General features: G+C 46.4%; 3 protein-coding genes across 7 annotated transcripts; all 3 read right to left on the reverse strand.

Annotated features, from left to right (window-relative positions):
- Positions 1–67: 67 nt before the first annotated feature.
- Positions 68–3127, reverse strand: SPAG8 (sperm associated antigen 8). 3 transcript variants are annotated; one of them, XM_079113552.1, is made up of 7 exons: positions 2438–3127; positions 1408–2338; positions 1113–1287; positions 878–923; positions 681–762; positions 506–568; positions 68–392 (listed from the first exon to the last, which is right to left on the reverse strand). In XM_079113552.1, exons 1-7 carry the CDS (start codon positions 2473–2475, stop codon positions 198–200), a joined length of 1530 nt encoding a protein of 509 aa, XP_078969678.1. In that variant the 5' UTR covers positions 2476–3127; the 3' UTR covers positions 68–197. The 3 variants fall into 3 exon arrangements, with proteins under 3 accessions (XP_078969678.1, XP_078969677.1, XP_078969679.1); XM_079113551.1 differs by having other exon boundaries at positions 681–795; XM_079113553.1 differs by lacking the exon at positions 1113–1287 and having other exon boundaries at positions 681–805.
- A 142-nt stretch (positions 3128–3269) lies between these two features.
- HINT2 (histidine triad nucleotide binding protein 2) lies at positions 3270–5682 on the reverse strand. 3 transcript variants are annotated; one of them, XM_079113581.1, is made up of 5 exons: positions 5520–5682; positions 3970–4176; positions 3768–3842; positions 3590–3662; positions 3270–3477 (listed from the first exon to the last, which is right to left on the reverse strand). In XM_079113581.1, the coding sequence occupies exons 1-5, from the start codon at positions 5598–5600 to the stop codon at positions 3386–3388; spliced, it is 528 nt and encodes a 175-aa protein (XP_078969707.1). In that variant the 5' UTR covers positions 5601–5682; the 3' UTR covers positions 3270–3385. The 3 variants fall into 3 exon arrangements, with proteins under 3 accessions (XP_078969707.1, XP_078969706.1, XP_078969708.1); XM_079113580.1 differs by having other exon boundaries at positions 3768–3872; positions 5520–5679; XM_079113582.1 differs by having other exon boundaries at positions 3768–3872; positions 3970–4110; positions 5520–5675.
- A 1477-nt stretch (positions 5683–7159) lies between these two features.
- FAM221B (family with sequence similarity 221 member B) lies at positions 7160–17811 on the reverse strand. Its single transcript, XM_079113555.1, has 7 exons — positions 17481–17811; positions 15013–15646; positions 14714–14857; positions 10191–10301; positions 9801–9998; positions 9493–9612; positions 7160–9342 (listed from the first exon to the last, which is right to left on the reverse strand). Exons 2-7 carry the CDS (start codon positions 15644–15646, stop codon positions 9161–9163), a joined length of 1389 nt encoding a protein of 462 aa, XP_078969681.1. The 5' UTR covers positions 17481–17811; the 3' UTR covers positions 7160–9160.
- Positions 17812–17903: the final 92 nt, after the last annotated feature.

Consider the following 17903-nt stretch of genomic DNA (forward strand, 5'->3'; position numbering starts at 1 on the left):
TAGGGGCAAAGGAAGGGTTATGAGGTATGCACACAGTGACTCACAGAATCACTGAATTAGCAGTCTCAGGATAAAGGAGAATGTTTTATGTAAAGCCCCTTCAATGAGTACAGAGGGAATTAACTTCATTCTGCCCACCTCTCTGGTATAAGCAGAAACAGATTCCAAATTCCATATCCAACTTCTCCCCTCAACTTTTAGACAGGAGTTATTCTGTCCCCTGGATGCCCCTGCCCTTCTCCTTGACAGGCAAGGGAAGATATTTCCCCCAATTGATGGGGGTAATTCTCAAGTTCATAGGGCAAAGGCTGCCCCAGGGACAAGGGCACTGGTGTTGAGAAGCTGCAGTTCTTCCGGAATGGTGTGTCCAGCGTCCTGATGTTACTGACACCCTGGAGCAATGCCAAGATGAGGACAGATCCCTCTCCCCTCAAAGCCAGAAGAGACAGCCTCTGCCCTGCCTTCTCTCCTCCACTCCCCACCACACCTAGTCACCCTCACCCACCGGTAACTGTGGCGCCCTCTGAAGCCAGAAGGTTTCAGGCTGTTCTTGACGATAGTCATGAGGCTGCGAGGGAAAGATACTGAATAATTCCTGGCCTCTCTCAACTTCTGGACCAGGTGCTTTCCCACCACTTGTCAGAGACCCGCTGTGCAAGTGGGGTAGGATGGGTTCTTACCTTCGTTGGGGCAGGAGGCCCTACTTGTACCAGCTGCATTCGGTAGTCATGGTGTGTCACTGACTCCGCCTCAAAGGGCTTCCTTATGGGTTCCAGATCTGCCTGTACCTCTTTACTGTACAGCCCTGGGGGAAGTCAAGGCCATTCTCCCCAGTTTTTCTCCTCCCCCTCCTTCCTTCCCTCCCCCAGTTTCTCACCAGATCTGGTGGTGCAGGAGCATCTCCACCACAGCTTCACGCTTCCCTGTGGGAGGGTGAAGTTGGGAGTCTGATTAAAAAGCAGGCCCAGGAAATATGAAAAAAAAAATTGAGAAAAGGAATGGGAATCTGGGTTTTGCCCTTATATCCATCAAACAATCCACAGTCCCACCACAAAGTCCTTCCTCTTTTTTTCTCTGCCTGATACATTCATTCTGGCTCTCATGCTTCACACCTCGAAGAGGCTGAGAAAGGTTTCTTGGGGACCGGTATGAATCCTTCTGGGTAGTGCTGGAGGGCATGGGTGAATGTGGTTGCACGGTCAGCAGTCCCTGGTGTCCATGTCGGAAGAAGAAACTCTCAGAGATATCCTGCCAGTTTGGAACTTGATCCAGGTGGTTTGTAGCTCTCTGTGGGCCCCAAGTTGAGTGACTGTAATATCCCTTCTGTTATCTACCCTCATCACAAACTATTGGCTCCCCTAAAAACTGGGGTCAACCTTCAAAAAAATGGAGGTCAAAACTTAATACCTCTTCCTCCCAGTTGTAGAGGAGACACTGGCCTCGTGGCAATGTTTCATAGAGAAATTTAGGCTTCCCTTCACCTTCTAGGGTTTTCCGTAGCCCTCGGGTACCAGGTTCTGAGACTTGCAAAAATTCCCAAGGTGGTTGTTTCTGAGGCTCCCAGTGGTAGTACTGATTCCAGGAGGTATAATTAGGAAAGAGATCTGGCCTAAGGTTTCTGAACCTTTGAGGAGGGCTGGACCTGAGCTGAGGGCCAGGGCTAGATCCTGGACCAGCACCAGAGGCAGGACCAGAGCCTTGGTCAGAGTCACGACCAGTGCCAGAGTTGGGGATAGTGGCAGGGACAGGACCAATGCCAGAGCAGGGGATAGTAGCAGGGCCAGGACCAGTGCCAGCGCGGGGGATAGTGGCAGGGCCAGGACCAGTGCGGAAGCCAGAGATAGGACTTCCAGGACCAGTGACAGAGCTAGGGACTGAACCCTGGTCAGGAACAGAGCTGGAGCCAGGGAAAGAACCATAGCCACTGAAGCCAGGAACAAAGACAGGGCTAGAGCTGGAACCAGTTACAGGGTCAGAGCTGAAGCCAGGAGGAGGGACAGCGCTAGAGGTGAGGTCAGTTGTAGTACAGGGATCCTGAACAATAGAGGAAACATAGAGAGGTTCAAAGCCAAGACTTTCATGGCCTATTTGCTGGGGTTCAGCATAGACTGTCCCCAAAAGATTGTCAGAGGAGGGATCCGCGAACCCAGAGTAGGGCGCTGGGGTCTTTGTAAATAATGCAGTTGCTCTGGCTGTGGAGGCGGTTGCGGCAGCTGCTGCAGCTGCATCAGCTGCCATGGTTGCGGCTGCCATGGCTGACCCACCACCTCCATCCGAAGAAAGAAACGGTTCCGAAGTAGTCCCTAGTTCTTCGGTGCAGGGCTGTACATCTAAAGATCTGAAAGAAAACAAAAGCGTTAAGGTTGTCAAAAGCGCAGCAGAAGTCCGCTGATCTTCCTTGTCCCCTTACGCCTGCAGCCAGAGCTGTGGCTCTCACCGCGACCGCGATCCCTCTGTAGACTCGTTGGGCTCCATCTTCAGGCTTCAGCTACAGGGTTGCCATAGAGACAGCAACAAATTCCAAGAGACTGCGCAGAACTAGAGCGGGGCGGATGTGGAGGGAAGAGGAGGGAGCAAGTCCTCTGCGGGGCGGAAGTCTTAAACCCGGTGTGCTCTTCGCTTTCTGGTCGCAACTCCATGCCACCTCAGACGCAGTTTTAAGGTTCCGTTGGCCTGAGACTCGCCTTCCATGCCCAAGCATGATTCTTTGCGGCCAAGGTGATTCTTTTTGGGGATATGCTGGAAACTGGCACAGGACGGTGGCATCAGACAAACGCCTGGTTGATGTGTTTGAAGAGGACCTACAGTAGCTTCCTCTTAGTTTGTTTAGTTCAATCTCAAAAGTGAGGAGTGAGGAATGATGAGGCTTTAAAATTGTTTTTAAGGATGAAAATATATAAAACAGCTAAAGAGCAAAACGGCAAACATATGGAGCAACATACAGCTAACGGCTTGTGCGTGTGTGTGCTACTATTTCTCCAGTATTAGGCCCTTACATTAACCACCTTCCTCCCAATTCCCTTTTTGAACCTGTTTTGTCCTCTGAATGAAGTCCAGGATGCACCTAGGTATCAGTCTCTTTCTACTCATTTGGGCTCATTCCTACTGCTACTTTTCTAAAGTTTGACCAAGGGCAGACTACTAGTCATGAGGCAGATCTATGGGCAGGTGCTCCTTTTGACCACACAGTGGCCTCCTCAGTGTCTCTCACTTTTATTGTTGTCAAGGGAGCTCATAGCTGAATCACTTTTCCCCCTTTATGGTATAAATCCTTTATATTTAAGACAGGCATGCAAAACTGAGGGAGAATAGGTTTATTAGCATCACAGTTTCCCTTTTGCCATCCAAACATCCAGATCCAAGTTTCTTGGGTCAGTTGGCAGGTTCAACCTGGAGGCCACTGGAGTTGCCGTCCTCCAAGTACGTGAATGTGAAGGTGATATACAGACTGTGCTCCCAGCTTTCCATCATTGATCACTGAAATGAGCTTGAGGTTAGAGGTTCAGGATCATGGAAGAGGTCAAAGAATGAAAATCATATCGAGGAGTAGGACTTCACAGATGAGGGATGCAAGGGCCAAGTCACTCACCAAGTCGATATCCATCTCCCAGGCCTTCAGCCTTTGCTGTCTTCTTGGCTACAAGGAGAAGGTGTCCTAGAAGCTATAGGGAGATGGGAGGGACATAGTTGTTTTCATTCATAGAAGGCAAAACTTCTAATTTATACCAGGGCTCTTCCCCAACAACTCCTGGCCTTATTCTTCCCACCTGTTGGTCTTCTTCTTCAGCCTGGCTAATACGAGGAATGGGCTTCTTAGGAATGACCAGAAAATGCACAGGAGCCTGAGGGGCCACATCACGGAACACCAGACACTGAGAGCAATGACAGGCCAGAGACCATCACATTACTTCATCAGGCTAACTGTATCTATGAAATTCCTAAGAGATTTGGGCCCTAAGGGGACTCCACCTGCTGGTCCTCATATAGAATGTCAGCGGGAAGGCTTCTGTCCAGGATCCGGGAGAAGATGGTCGGAGCTGCTCCTCCAGGAGCTGCCTGCTGGGCCTTGGCCACTTCACTCCCGTCTGTCACACCTGCAGCTCCCCGGACCTGCAGGTGGGTCAGACACACCCAAGGGAGGCAGCTGGCAAAAGCTCTTCCAGTACTCAGTTGGGGCTGGCAGAGGTGTGCTCTGATAGTTATTAACCCATTACATGCTGCCATCCCACATGTAGGTGTATATATATATATATATATGAATGAGACACCAGGACATGATGGGTTAACTTCTTCCAAGAACCTATTACTGGATTCCCACCCAAGGGAAAAGTTCCTGCATCAACAAAAGATAGGCCAGATGGTGCTCATCCTGTTTAGATAACTGTATTATGCAGGATTCAGGAGTGCAATTGATTCCTGCTAATGTGTCTATAAAATCAACATGTGCAGGGAAAAGGATCCAGAATGGGAGTCTGAAGAATTAGGTCTCAATTCCTATTCTACCACTGAATTACCTCACAAATTTTTCTGTAGTTTCATACATAAAGGGGTGGTTTGATTATTTCTTAAGCGTTTGAAGCTCTGTTTACTCTCACCTTGTTAGTATGTGTTCACTTATTTCCATTACTTGTTTTTTGATCTTCAAGTCTTGTTACCTGTTTTGTTTAGGTTTTATTGCATAGGACCTGTTTGATGCCAGGTGTCTTCTTTGGGTGTAATGTCTGACCTCTTATTGTGGATTTTAACTCTACTGTTTTGCATCAGTGAAATTACATAAGAATTCAGCCGGTAATCCCAACAGCTCGGGAAGCTGAGGCAAGAGGATCACAAGTTCAAAGCCAGCCTCAGCAATTTAGTGAGGCCCTAAGCAACTCAGTGAGACCCTGTCTCTAAATAAAATACAAAAAAGGGTTGGGAATGTGGCTCAGTGATTGAGTGTCCCTGGATGGTTCCTTCCCCACTTTAAAAAAAAAATTCAGCTAAATGAACTCAGCCCTCCCCCAGTTATCCGGGAGTTGTAGATATACCCGTTTCCCATGGACTCCGGAGGATGAAGAAGATGCGTCATAAAGGGAGAGAAAAGAACTGGATGAATTAGACTCTTGACCCGAGTTGCTTCAGAAAAGTGGGGCAGATCAAAGGTTAACACCAGTGATCACTAGAAGGTCCGAGGGGGCAGGCAGAGGACTGGCTCTGAGAGAGAGACCTCACTTTCCGCAGGGGGCACTGAGCGGGTGCGGGACCAGCTGGGCTTCAGGCAACCGAGAGCAGCAGCTGCTGCACTGACCCTGTCCTGACCTCTGCGCCAGGGCCTGTGCTGGGAGGCGGTGATCGCTAGTTCGCTTCACACGCAGCCATCAAGTCCGACCTCACCGCACAATCCTAGAGTGTGGTCCTCGGAAGGGGCAGCGGCTCTGCAAGGCTGCTGGGTTGCTTGCGCCTTCGGGAGGTGGGAGACAAGCGGCCCAGAGGGTCAGAGCCTGCGGAAGCCCCTCCTTGCCCCCGCGGCCACTTCTCACCTGCGCCCCCCGGAGTCCAGAGACCGCCAAGGCTCTCCTCGCCGCGCGCACGCCGGCGGCTAGTACCACAGCCGCAGCCATTCTCCCGGAGCTGCGGGAACAACTCAGTCCTGCACCCAACTCCGCGGCCTACTGGAGTTGGGCAGTCGCGGAGTGGGAGAGCTAGGTCATTGGCCCCTTCCACGGCAGGGGGCGGACCCTGCCTCCCCCATTGGATCTCGGTTCCAGCCGCTATTCAAGCCATTGGCTCCGCCGCCACTTTAGAGGCGGAATCTTTTCATCCCATTGGCTGCATCTTCCAACGCAGGGCCAATTTCCCACTCCATTGGCTTCGTCTTTTAGCGCAGAAGTTCCTTCTTTGTCGTTATCGCTAACCAGTCTCACTATGAGATAAATTTGCAAGGATTAAGAGACCTGGAGGTGCAATTTTTGACCTAGTTGGCTCTGATTTACAGCCTTAGCTCGGTTTAGGCTAAGGCCCCCGAGTGGGTGGGGCTTTCACGTTCTTGGCTAGTCCTTCTCAGTTCTGGCCCTTCCTGGGGGGCTGGAGGAAGAGGGCGGGGCTCTGTCACCTGCCGCACGAAGGTCTAAACATATTTTAGATCCTTTCACTGCTTTGGCCTTGTGGCGGGCGGGGTTCTGAGGAGTTCAGCACACGTGGTTCCAGGAATCACCTGGGCGGGGCTAAAGGTGAACAGGAACCGGGGTCTTTTTAATTGGTGGGGTTAATTTCCAGCGTTTTCTTTCCAAAGGCGGTTTCAGTCTCTTGAGCATTTTAAAGATATTTTTTCGCGGTACTGGGGATTGCACCCAGAGCCTCAGGCACGCTGGACTGGCGTTCTGTCACTGCGGTACGTCCTCAGCCCTCCCTCCCCTTTGGGGTTTAATTATTATTTTTAAAATTTGAGATAAGGTCTTGCTAAATTGCCCAGGCTGTCCTGAAACTTGGAATACTTCCACGTAGGGATTACAGGCTTGGGTCACCGTGCAGGCACCATTTCGGTTATTTTAAAGAGCAATTCCTCCCTAATTTGTGTTCTCATTAATACATTCACACCATAGATTGTTTTTCGGCAGTTTTTTTTTTTTTTTTTTTTTTAATTTGTTCTTTTTAGATATACATGACAGTAGAATGTATTTTGGCATATTAGGTTTTTTTGTTTGTTTGTTTTTGTTTTTTGTTTTTTTTTAAATCGGACGAGGATGGGAACGTCCTTCCTTTATTGCACCAAAAAGCAAAGAAATATATATGTATTCAATGTTCTTTCCTAATCAGAAAGTTGTATGATTTGGTTCGCTCTGCTGGAGTTTATATTTTGATATAAGAAACAATGTGGGCTGAGGTTGTAGTTCAGTGGTAGAGCACCTGCCTAGCACATGTGAGACACTTGGTTGGATCCTCAGCACCACATAAAAATAAAGGTACTGTGTCCATCTACAACTAAGAAAAATATTTTAAAAACCCACAGTGTCACAAAAATACTCAAGACACCTGGTCAATTTAGTCTGAAGTTTAACACTAAGTCACCACTGTTTCTTCTTCTTCTTCTTCTTTTTTTTTTTTAAAGCACATGGCCTGACACAGGTGCTTAATAATTGTTAATAAAATTTAGTGTTTCATTTTCTTTTATAATATATATGGCATATTTATTATTCGCCTATCAATTTTTCATATTATTACATAGGCTATATAAATATACCAGGGTAATGGCTGCATACTATTTCCTTGAATGAGTTTATCAGCACTCTGTAGCTGACTATTAAATGAATTAGTTTTAGACGAATGGTTATGGAGCATATAGCCAGAATTGGAAAACACTCTCCCCTTTTGCTTTCTATTTTAAATTGTGGTACTGGGGCCTTATGCCTGCTACACAAAGGCTCAATCACTGAACTACATCGCCAACCCTCTTTTCTATAACTTTGTTATTGTTGAAAATCCTTTGATTTTCTCAGTCTTTCTCAGGGCAGACATTTGATCCTGTGATTTTCCCCAGGGGTCCTAGTAGTCTGGACTGTATCCTTCCCTTGTAAGGACAGCTGACCTCCCTAAATTTGAGGAAATGTAGAATGGCCTCTTCTCTATATCCCAGAGGCTTCCTTTCTCTGTGCCTCTGGAACACTTGAAGACCTTAAAACTGCTCAGGAGAAGGGCAAGAGATAAGTGGAGTTGGGATCTAGAAGAGGAAAGAAATTAGCCTGGAGGGACAGTGAATACAAAGCATGGAGAAACTGGCTATTTCTTGGGTTCTCACAGAGAACAGCAGCACTGGTTAATCCTGTTTTACAGATCTAGAAACCAAGGCCCAAAGACGAAAGTTCTTCCTTAGAGGCACAGAGCCCATCAGTGTCAGCCTGTCCTACTCCCAGAAGAATCACCTATGAACTTCCTTGTTACTGTTTTTTGATCCCTGGTTCACAGTCTTCTCTATTCCAAGGTCTTGTCATCACCTGCAGCTGTTCTCATCTGAAAGCTGCAACGCTCTGCAGGCTCTGATCACTGTCCTTTACTTAATTCAGTCCATGCCACTACGACTGCTACTGGACCTCATTAGAGACTTCTATTCCGTTTCAACTCATAAATTGATTCCTGATACCACTCTTTCCCTGTTTGTATCGTCTACATACTCCATATCTTCATGCCTACTTCTGTTGCCTCATTTTCCTGATAATCCTCCCTGATACCTTCCCATCTCCAACCAGTAATCTATAAACATTTTGCTTCTCTAGGTTTTTTACTTCCAATGGTACCTGAATCCTAAACTACACATTGATCAGGATTTTCTCCAATTCCCCAACATTAGCCTTCCCAAACTTTCACCTTTCCCTTCTTGTCTCCTAGTATCCACTCTTATCCTACTTCACAGGGGATAAGAGAAGCCATCAGAGGGAACTTCTGCAAGATCATTTTCCCTGAAGCTCAGTGAAGGCTCCAAACTTTCTTCCCTCCTCTTGGTCTCAGAGCAAATCTCTTCGCCTTTGCCTTGATCTCATCCCCTTCCTCTGTCTTTGGGATCCTGTCTCAACAGGCATCTCTCTTTCTTTTGCATCTTTTAGGGACATTTTGTCTACTGGTTACCTCCCTTTTTCCCTCCTAAAAAAACTGCTTCCTTGACTCCATATCTCCTTCTGGATATTGTCTGAAAATTTTCCTGCATTTTTTACCCCAGCTTCTTTAAAAGTCTCTTTCAAACTCATAGCTGTTTGGTTTCTCTCTCTACTGCACCAATATGACACTGTACTCTCTGAAGTCCCTAAAGACCTTGTAAAATCCAATGGGCACTTTTCAGTCTTTTTCTTACAGAAGCCCTAGTTACATCTTAAATCATTGCCCACTTTATCCTTCTTGAAACTCCCTCTTCTCCTTGGCTTGTGATATCATGGCCAGAAACTTGAATGTGGGCGTGATGGGGGCAGATGGCTGGATCCAGCCTTTGTCCTGCTTGGTGCTGTCTCTTGCTCCCAAACAGTGCTAACTCTAATGGCTTATGGTTGGCTCTTGGCTCTACTGCCCCATATAGAACCATGTCAGATTCTAGAGGCTTCCATTTTATTGCTGAGCTAGGCCAGGCTCAGAAGGGCCTATGCCATTTGTTGACAGTGTATGATCCTGGAGGAGGGAAGAGTAGAGGTTTAAAGGGTCAGGTATGGCGGTCAGATGGGGGACCACGCTGGGTTCTACGTGGGCCAGAGAGTACAAGGGGACTAGGGTGGGGACTGCGATGACCAGAGAGCCCCTGCATCTGGAGGGCCTCGAAGTCAGAGCTGTTCAGGTTGTCTTCTTGAAGGACAGGCATCTCTGCAAATGGCACATATTCTGCTCCTGGGGGTGGAAACCAGTGCAGGTATGGGATGTGGTGGGTGAAAGAATACAGTAGCCCTAGAGGAGACAGTTCAGGGTGGGAATACCTTTCTGCCTGGCCTTCTGACTACGGATTCTGGGCTGGCCCCCTGTCCCAAGTTGCTCCCTTACCATGAGGTCTCCCTCCTCGTCGTCGTGTCTCCTGGGTTTCAAAGAAAGTCTCGTGTTCCTCCCAGCGCCGGTCACAGGCGGCACAGAGGAAATTAGATTCAAAATTGTTGCAGCTACAGCCTGAGACAAAAGGACAGCCGAGGAGAATATAGAGAATGGAGGCATCCCCACAGCTGACCCACATTCTCATCTCTTCTTTACCCACCAAACACCCAAGTGTCTACTCTATCAACTCCCCATTCTCCCCAAACTAATTGCATCCTTTAACTGATTCTTCCCACCCAGTATTCCCATGCACTAGAAGTTACCACGATGCTTGCAGGGATGAGTCCCAGTGGTGGCATGCTCTTCATGGCTATGTTTGCAGCGACATCGAGCTCTCCAGGCCTTAGGATCAAAGGTGGCCCGTCTCTTGAGCCAGAACTCACCCACTTCTTCTGGGCGTGATGGGATGAAGCAGAACATAAGGCAGCGGCACTGACTCATAGTGCAGGGTACAGTTATGTCTATGGGAACAGGATGGGTGGTAGGGTTGGATCAGCCCCTGACTGAGCCTGGCTTGCCCATGCCAAACCCCATACCAACACACACACACACACACACACACACACACATTTACTTTTCACATATCCCAAGACATGATGACAGAGGACAGTTGTCTCTCCATACCTGATAAAGGCTAGTCACTTCTCCCCTACCTGAGATAATGTGGTGCTCTTTCAGCAAATGTCCACAAAAACACTTGGACTCATCCCCAATCCGGAAGCAGTCCCATAGGTAATGGGGGCAGCGCCATCCAATGTAGAGACCTGTAGATGGTAAATAATAGGGAAGGGGTTGAATAATAGGGAAAAGTGAGAAAGAAAAAAAAAATCCAAAGCTCCTGCAGATATTCTGACCTATTCCCTGGGGTCAGGGTGGAGCTTCACCTCTACTCTGAGGTGTGTTTATCTCCATCTGGGAATCCACACCTCTACCCCTTTGACTTTTTTCTTCAAGGTTTTCTGGTCATCCCCTGTCTTCTATTCCCTTCCCATTCCAGGATCCACTCTGTCTCTATGAGCCTGTCAGAGATTACTGAAGAGAGTCTTCAGTTTCTGAGCAGGAAGATCATAGGTAAAATTTTGTTTGAAGGTGAACATGAATCTCACTGAGTTCTTTGTGACTGTGGGGTTCCTCATCTCTTCCCCTCTCCTCATTAGAATCCAACTTTGTCTTGTTTCTTTGAAGTGTCTAAGGTGAGGAAGAGGAAAAATGGCCAGGTATATAGTAGGTGATAGGGATTGGGTCCTAAGGAGAATGGTTAGTGATTGGCCCTAAAGAAAAGGAGAAGGTTAGGTAGACTTGGTGCCAGGAGATAGGAGGAGGGCTTCCCCTATCTTCTCCAGATTGGCTCCTTCATATGTCCCTTCCATGTTCCTAGTGTTAAGGGACTAACACCATCTTTGAGCCTGAGAAGGGCTGCCTATGGCTCTCCAAGGACCAGGAGAAAAGGGCAGGCCAGAAGTTATGTTTGGTGAATACCAAATATATGTTATGAGGAGGCATGGAAAGGAAAGTGAGGCTAATAAATATCCCTGAGTGCAGGTACCAGCAGAAAGCCACAGCTTTTGAGATCCTGGTTTCAGCAGTGGGATCTTAAGCTTTCTGGCTTCATGGCCAGTCTCACCATGTGGCAAGATTGGTGCCATGTCAACTTAGTAAAACCAGAGCGTACCTCCCACTCAGATTTTCTTATCCTCTGTGAGTGTGGAGTATCCCAACTTCTAACCAAAAATTCTGCCTGAGTTCCCATGGAGTTGGACCTGAAGCTATAGGACTGATTCCCACTTGAAGTTTCAACTGAAATGTCACCTCTTGCCCCTGACTTCCCTTGTCTATCTGGGACCCTCCTCTGGCCTTCTACACCTTCTTGTGCTGTTGCTATTATGATGCATTGTAATGGACTGTTCACTTATATTCCCATTAGTCTGTGAGCTCCTCAAGGGTAATTACTATCTTTTCATCCAGATCTCTATTCCTAGCACAGGGCCTGGCACAAAATGGGTGATTAGAGAACACAGACTGCCTGAATGACTGAGCATTCCAGGAATAAACCATAAGGAAAAAGAATTGGCATTGTTTTCTGACCCTGGCCAGGTTTCCTAGTCTTACCCATAGCTTCTCCGGACCTAAAACCTGTTCAGGTATGTCTTTTGGCTTGGCTACTTCTGTCTTGAGGCTGACAGCTTATAGTGCCAGTGCCCTATCACACCAGGGAAGCTTCGTTGAGAGTTTAGGGTACAGGCAGTGTCACAATGGACGTGGGTGGGAACCAGGATTCCATTAGAGGAATACTGAACCCTGTCTGGAGCAGCAGGACACAGTGGATAAGGTGATGTGCAGAATTGAACAAGCGTCTGTGCCTATGGATCAAGGCTTGGCCTGAAGGTTGCAGGTACTAAATTCAAGCACTGGTATAAGAATAAGTGCCAAGACCTCCGATGAAGAGTTTGAATCAGGAGTCTGGCAACTAAACCTCAGATTCTATCCTATGATTCTCTTCAGTGCTCTCATAGTGGGAAAGTTGGCATCTGCTGTGAATTCCACTCTGCACAGATTCTAAATCCCCTTCCTGTTAGGACTGGCAGAGGGAAAAGATTATCTGAAACTTCATTCTGACTATATAACCAGTCCATTTCCATGATTGCACAACCGCATTTGCATAATAACCTCTCTTCATGCCCAAAATATCTCACATAACATACAGCTGTCTTTACATGAAGGATGTTGCCAGCCTAGACCTCTCTCCTGAACTTCAGACCCATATAGCCAGCTATCTACTAGATTCTTACCAGCATGTTCCATAAACACTTCAAATGTGTTATACCATTTTCCCTCCAAACCAAGATCTCATTCTTTGTCCTCTGTTCATCCAATCCATATTTATCTGGCATCTACTCTGTTTTAGGAATGCAGTTAATGGCACCATCAACCAGTCAGCTTCTTTAGCCAAACAAACAAACAAAACAAAACTATCATTCCAGGAATTTTCTACTCTTTTACTTATTTTACATATCCAACAATCCAAATGGTCAGTTTGACACTTCTCTCCACCTGCACCCATCTACTTCTTACCTGGATTATTACCAATGCCTCACAATGCCATCCTCTGTATCCAATTTTGTCTTTCTCCAGTCTATTCTATTGCCAGAGTGATCTTTCAAAAACATCAATATGTTCATGTTATTATCTTATTTAAAATCTTCTCAGTTGCTCTCAGGATAAAATTCCAACTCTTTAGCTGGCCTCAGAAATGCCTGCACAATTCTTACTTTCCAGAGCTGAGCAGGGTTACTCCCCACAACATTGCTATTTACCAGGTATAATGTACTGCTGCAGTTTCATAAGCTGCCTTGTCATGTCTCACCTTACTCTAGTCTTGAGTTGGCTACCTATACTTATCATCTTACAGATATCAACTGAAAAGTCTTTCCTTCTAAGACTTTCCTTCCTTTACTACCCAAGATTGGGTGCCCCTCTTCTCTGCTCCTGCAGCATTCTTGGTATATAGCAATTATTAAATGAAATTATAATTGTCCTCTACATATTGGTGTAGCTCATTAGAGTGCAAATTAATGTTTTGGACTCTAATGAGGAATTTTGTCTTTGAAACTTTTCCAGTCCCACCACCTCCACAATTAGGCAAAATGCCTGGCACACAGTTGGTGCACAGATGTTGAAATATATTTTTTAAAAAGCTTACATTTGACATTTTTCAACATATCACATGTACTATCATGGAGTTATGACTCTCCTGGGACTCATTAGGAGGCGGCCCCAAATTTCTTTGATCAGGATTGAATACACTTTCTGTTTAAACAGGAAAATGAAGACACTCAATTCAAAGAAGAAGAAATAGGAAGAAGGGAGTAGATAAGAGGGTCCAAGAAGGGAAATGAACAAATCCTGCATTTGCAAGAAACAAGCAAGAGTAACAGAAGATGTTAAAATAAACAGAAAAAAAAAAAAAAACACCAATCAACCAAAAAAAAAAAAAAAAAAAAAAAAAAAAACCACAACTGTCTCAATGCCTAAAATAAACTGAGAAACAAATGAGATCATTGTGACTTTCCTGGCTAGAGGTAGAGTAGGGAGGGATCCTGCATGGGAATGGGGAAAGTAAATTACACAGAGAAGGGATAAGGATATGGAATTACCTGGTTATCTTTGTATCTTAGGCCTTATTTCCATCTAAGGAAGTATGAAATACCAACATAAATGTAGTGACATCTGTTAAATTTATTCTAGAAATCTCAGAATCTTCTCAGTAGGTCAGCGTAGGACTCTTACTGAAGTCAATAATCCCTATAGATATGAAGTTCAATAATACAGGTAGATATACTTACCCATAGGGTGACATATGTTTACATAGCTTGTCTGCACACCCAGAGATACAGCGTGCTGCTAATAGCACAGTTGGGAATACTAATTCTGGATGGAGACAGACTTGATAGGGCTAGAGGACATAGTTCTTCTCTTTGGTGGGCAGACTCAAAGCTTTTGGTACACAGGTGGTCATGGATTTGGCATGCAGGGATACAGTTTTTTTTTTTTTAACTGGGGATTGAACTCAGGGGTGGTTAACCACTGAACCACATCCCCAACCCTTTTTATGTTTTATTTTGAGACAGGGTCTCGCAAGATTGTTCACAGCCTCACTAAATTGAGTCTGGGTTTGAACCTGTGATCCTCCCGCCTTAGCCTCCCGAGCTGCTGGGATTACAGGTGTTAAACCACCACACTCAGTGGGATGACAGCTTTTAATGGAGTTCCATCAAAGGGGCCAAGGGTTTTTGCCACATCAGAACAGAAGTCTCCTGGAAACTGACCAGGGTCCTGGACTATCTCTGCCTTAGGATCTGTCTGGTATAGGCTACCTGGATCTGGTCCCTAGATCTAGGGCTGGCCTCTGGCCCTTCTGTTTTTAATAATCATATTAAAATTATTATGGGCTATCTGTGCCTACCTGGACTTTGTATGAATATTCTCACATTTTGTTAGATCCTTACTGCTGTTTCTTAGACTACCCACTTGCTCCCCCCTTCCAGATTCCAGGCAGGTGGCATGGCTGTTTCTATAAGGGGCAGCTATCTGTTGAATGGGCAGATTTCCAGATCCTGTTAGACTGGAAGATATCCATGGGCCTCTTACAGGTCTTTGAAAGGCCACCTTGGCTCACCTGTCTGGATGGCATTCAGGGTTGTATCCTTCTCCCATTGGAAAAGATGATTCAACTGAGCACCAAACTTCTCCCTGTGCATTGCCTTAGCCATTTTCACCAACTCTGCCTGATTAGCAGGGACCACTGGGCTGCCTGTGTAACCTGGGAAGGGAGGGGATAAGTAACCAAGGGGAAGGGAGAATTTCTTAAAACTAAGAGGAAGGGCCATGTCTGAGAGGAACTCAGTCCCCTTCTTCTGGGGCAGGTCAAGGGCAGTGGACAGTGATGAGAACAGGGGAAAGGGGAGGAGCAATTACGGCTAATTCCTTTCTTCTTCTTCTTGCCCAGCCGGTGTTCAGGATGGGCTGTCTGAGCAGTAGTGTCACTGGTATCCTTTCCTTCCTTGTTCTCTCCTGACTCTTCTTTCTGCTTGGTAGATGTATCTATGTGGTCCTGGGCTGAAGGGCCTGGAAGGGAGTGCTTTGGAAGGAACTGAAATTCAAGGTCCTGGGAGGACATCCTTGTCCATGAGACCTCACTGGAAGAAGACTCAGAGAGGTCATCGCTCAATGTATCAGAGGAAGACACAGAGATCTCACTTACTGGTGAGGACTGAAAAGTAATATGCTTCTCTGCTATTTCAGAGGTAGGGGCTTCCAAAGGGATCACAGAGGTTGACTCTTCTAAAGAGGTTACATAGATAGAAGACTCCAAAGGATTTTCAGAGGCGTGGGGCTCTAAAGGGGTCTCTAAAGGGGGTTCAGAGACAGAAGGCTCTAAAATGTTTTCAGAAGCCTGGCTCTCTAAAGGGGCCTGGGAGATAGAAGGCTCCAAGGTAGCTTCAGAGACAGGGGGCTCCTGAATATCTTCAGTAGCAGGATCCTTGGAAGAGGGGTGTTCCTTTGCATCCATGGTGGTATGAGGCTCTTCTGTGACCTTGTCTGCTTCCATCTAGTGGTAGAATAAGGTACAGGCTTCATTAGATTGAGATTGGAGGGTCTACAAGTCAGGGCAGAGAGCACAGTGTTCATGGGGTTGGTGGGGTATGGTATTAGGATAAGATTCTCTGTGCACCTGAGACATGAGAGGAACATGAGAAGAGTTCTGAGTCTCAGGGTGTGATGCCAGGAGGCTCACTCATGTGCCCAGACATAATGTGGCATGCCATTATGGGAGTTTAAGGAGCTGGAACTTAAAAGATTGAAAGGCGGAAGTAGTCAGTACTATCAATAGATGGTAGCAGAGGACCATGCCCCAGGAGGGAGCTGAACATAGCTATTTCACCACTCCAAGAGCATGGTCCTGGACATATCTTAGGCCCCTGGTAATTGGGATTTGGCATTCCAGAGATTGGGAATACCAAGCCAAAGTTGGGGTTGGCTCCCAAGAGTGCAGAGAATGTCATATGCCTAAGGCAGGGAGGGCCCTGTTTATAGTCTGATTTTGTTTAGGGAACACATACTCATTGTCTTGATGATGTCATTCATATTCAAGGATTCAATGACTTCGAGCTGTATGCTGCTGACTTCTAAGTCCATATTTCCAGTGCAGACCCTCTTTAAACCCTTGTATTTCACAGTCATACCCAATTGCCCATAGGACATTTCTAAATGGATGTCCCAGAGACATCAGATTTAACTCTGAAAATTATCCTAGTGTCCTTTTCGCTAAGCCCCCATCTTCAAATAGGCAATAAGAACTGCATTTCCTATTTTCTAAGTAGTCCTGAAATACATTCTCTCCTCTTCTATTCCTCCAATTTTGTTCAAGTTCTCATTATATTCTGCCTGGATTGTGTAATAACTTTGCCTCTGTACTGCCACCCCCCAGCATATTAATCCATTCACCCATTCTTTCATCCATTTATGTAACTTACACTTTTGCAAAGAGCCTGATCTTATACTTTTACTCAAGCACTATGCTAAACCCTGGACTCAGCTGAATTGGGAGAGAAAAGGTCAACTAACAAGGACAACGAATAGTTGATATTGTGCTGGGGTAAGTGTAGGATGCTGTGGGGAGCCTAATTCCTCCTGGAAGTATGCTCCAAATAGGCAGTCCTGACCCAATCAAGATCTTTTCAAAATGTGAACCCAACACTAGCCTTCCTTTGCTTAAGAGCATTCAGTGACTCAGTTTGAAATTGGATTAAGTCCAAATTTCTTTGCTCTGATATTCAAGGTCTGTTATTATTTGTAACACTACTTGAGAATTTCTGTCTTTACTTTCTCTGCTCCCTACTTTTTGTCATGCTCCAGAGACACTAAATACATCACTTCTTAAAGTCATTAGAAGCTGGGTGTGGTGGCGCATGCCTGTAATCCCAGCAGCTGAGGCAGGAGGATGGTGATTTCAAAGCCAGCCTCCCAATTTAGAGAGACACTAAGTAACTCTGTGAAACCCTGTCTCTAAATAATATACAAAAAGGGGCTGGGTATGTTGCTCAGTGGTTAAGCACCCTTGGGTTCAATCCCCACGCCAAAAATACAAAAACAAAACAAAACAACAACACAAAACACAACTCATCAGAACCTTTCCAAAGGAAGTTTGGGACCAGAAGTAGGGACAGAAGTAGGATGATAAGCGGGAAGATGATCAAAGTCACTTAGAGGGAAAAGTGACCCGAGGGTTAGAACTAAAGGATGGGAGGAAAGGAAAGGGAACCAGAAGGGGAGGCAGGAGTTGAGGGATGGGAAGGATGAAAAGTAGAAGGAGGCAGGACAGGTGTTAGTAGGGGAACAGGTTGAAGGTTTGGATGGGAAGAACCATTGGAGAAACTACATACCTTTGGGCTTTGGCTTGGTTGTTGTCCTTAGATCAGGAAATTGCAGTAGATTTAAGGGGAAAGTGTCGGTCCCGAGAGGGGATAGTCTTGGTTAGGGATGAGCCTGGCTGCAGGAGCTGAGAAGTGAAAGGCCTTGCTTTAAAGTCTACTATGTGGGGAGACTTGGACATCTGCAGACCTTCGAAAATGGGCTCTTGCCTGACCTGGGGAAGGGCGATAAGGGAGAGGAGCAAGAGGGGTCCAGGGTCAACGAGGGAGAGGATTGACTGAAACCTATAGAACCCGGGCCGGGAGAGGCGGTATCGGTCACCAGGGCAACCGGAACGCCCAGTATGCTACCTAGCAACAGCAGTTTAAATATCTTTGTAGTGGGTGCGGTTTCCTGAGGGAGCTCCGTGGGACCTGGTAAGGGGTTTTCAGCGA

The sequence above is a fragment of the Sciurus vulgaris genome, assembly GCF_902686455.1.
Source record: "Sciurus vulgaris genome assembly, chromosome: 15".
Classification (NCBI taxonomy): Eukaryota; Metazoa; Chordata; class Mammalia; order Rodentia; family Sciuridae; genus Sciurus; species Sciurus vulgaris.

Coding starts and splice junctions, on each gene's coding strand:
- SPAG8 (XM_079113551.1), bottom strand. CDS start 2,475: ATGGAGCCCAACGAGTCTACAGAGGGATCGCGGTCGCG. Junction 2,339..2,437: donor ACAGAGGGATCGCGGTCGCG/GTGAGAGCCACA, acceptor GTTTTCTTTCAG/ATCTTTAGATGTACAGCCCT. Junction 924..1,112: donor CCTTTCTCAGCCTCTTCGAG/GTGTGAAGCATG, acceptor ACCCTCCCACAG/GGAAGCGTGAAGCTGTGGTG.
- FAM221B (XM_079113555.1), bottom strand. CDS start 15,646: ATGGAAGCAGACAAGGTCACAGAAGAGCCTCATACCACCATGGATGCA. Junction 14,858..15,012: donor GAAGAAGAAAGGAATTAGCC/GTAATTGCTCCT, acceptor CTCCCTTCCCAG/GTTACACAGGCAGCCCAGTG. Junction 9,343..9,492: donor ACGAGGAGGGAGACCTCATG/GTAAGGGAGCAA, acceptor TTCCACCCCCAG/GAGCAGAATATGTGCCATTT.
- HINT2 (XM_079113580.1), bottom strand. CDS start 5,600: ATGGCTGCGGCTGTGGTACTAGCCGCCGGCGTGCGCGCGGCGAGGAGA. Junction 4,177..5,519: donor CTGGACTCCGGGGGGCGCAG/GTGAGAAGTGGC, acceptor CACCTCTGCCAG/CCCCAACTGAGTACTGGAAG. Junction 3,873..3,969: donor TTCTATATGAGGACCAGCAG/GTGGAGTCCCCT, acceptor CATTGCTCTCAG/TGTCTGGTGTTCCGTGATGT.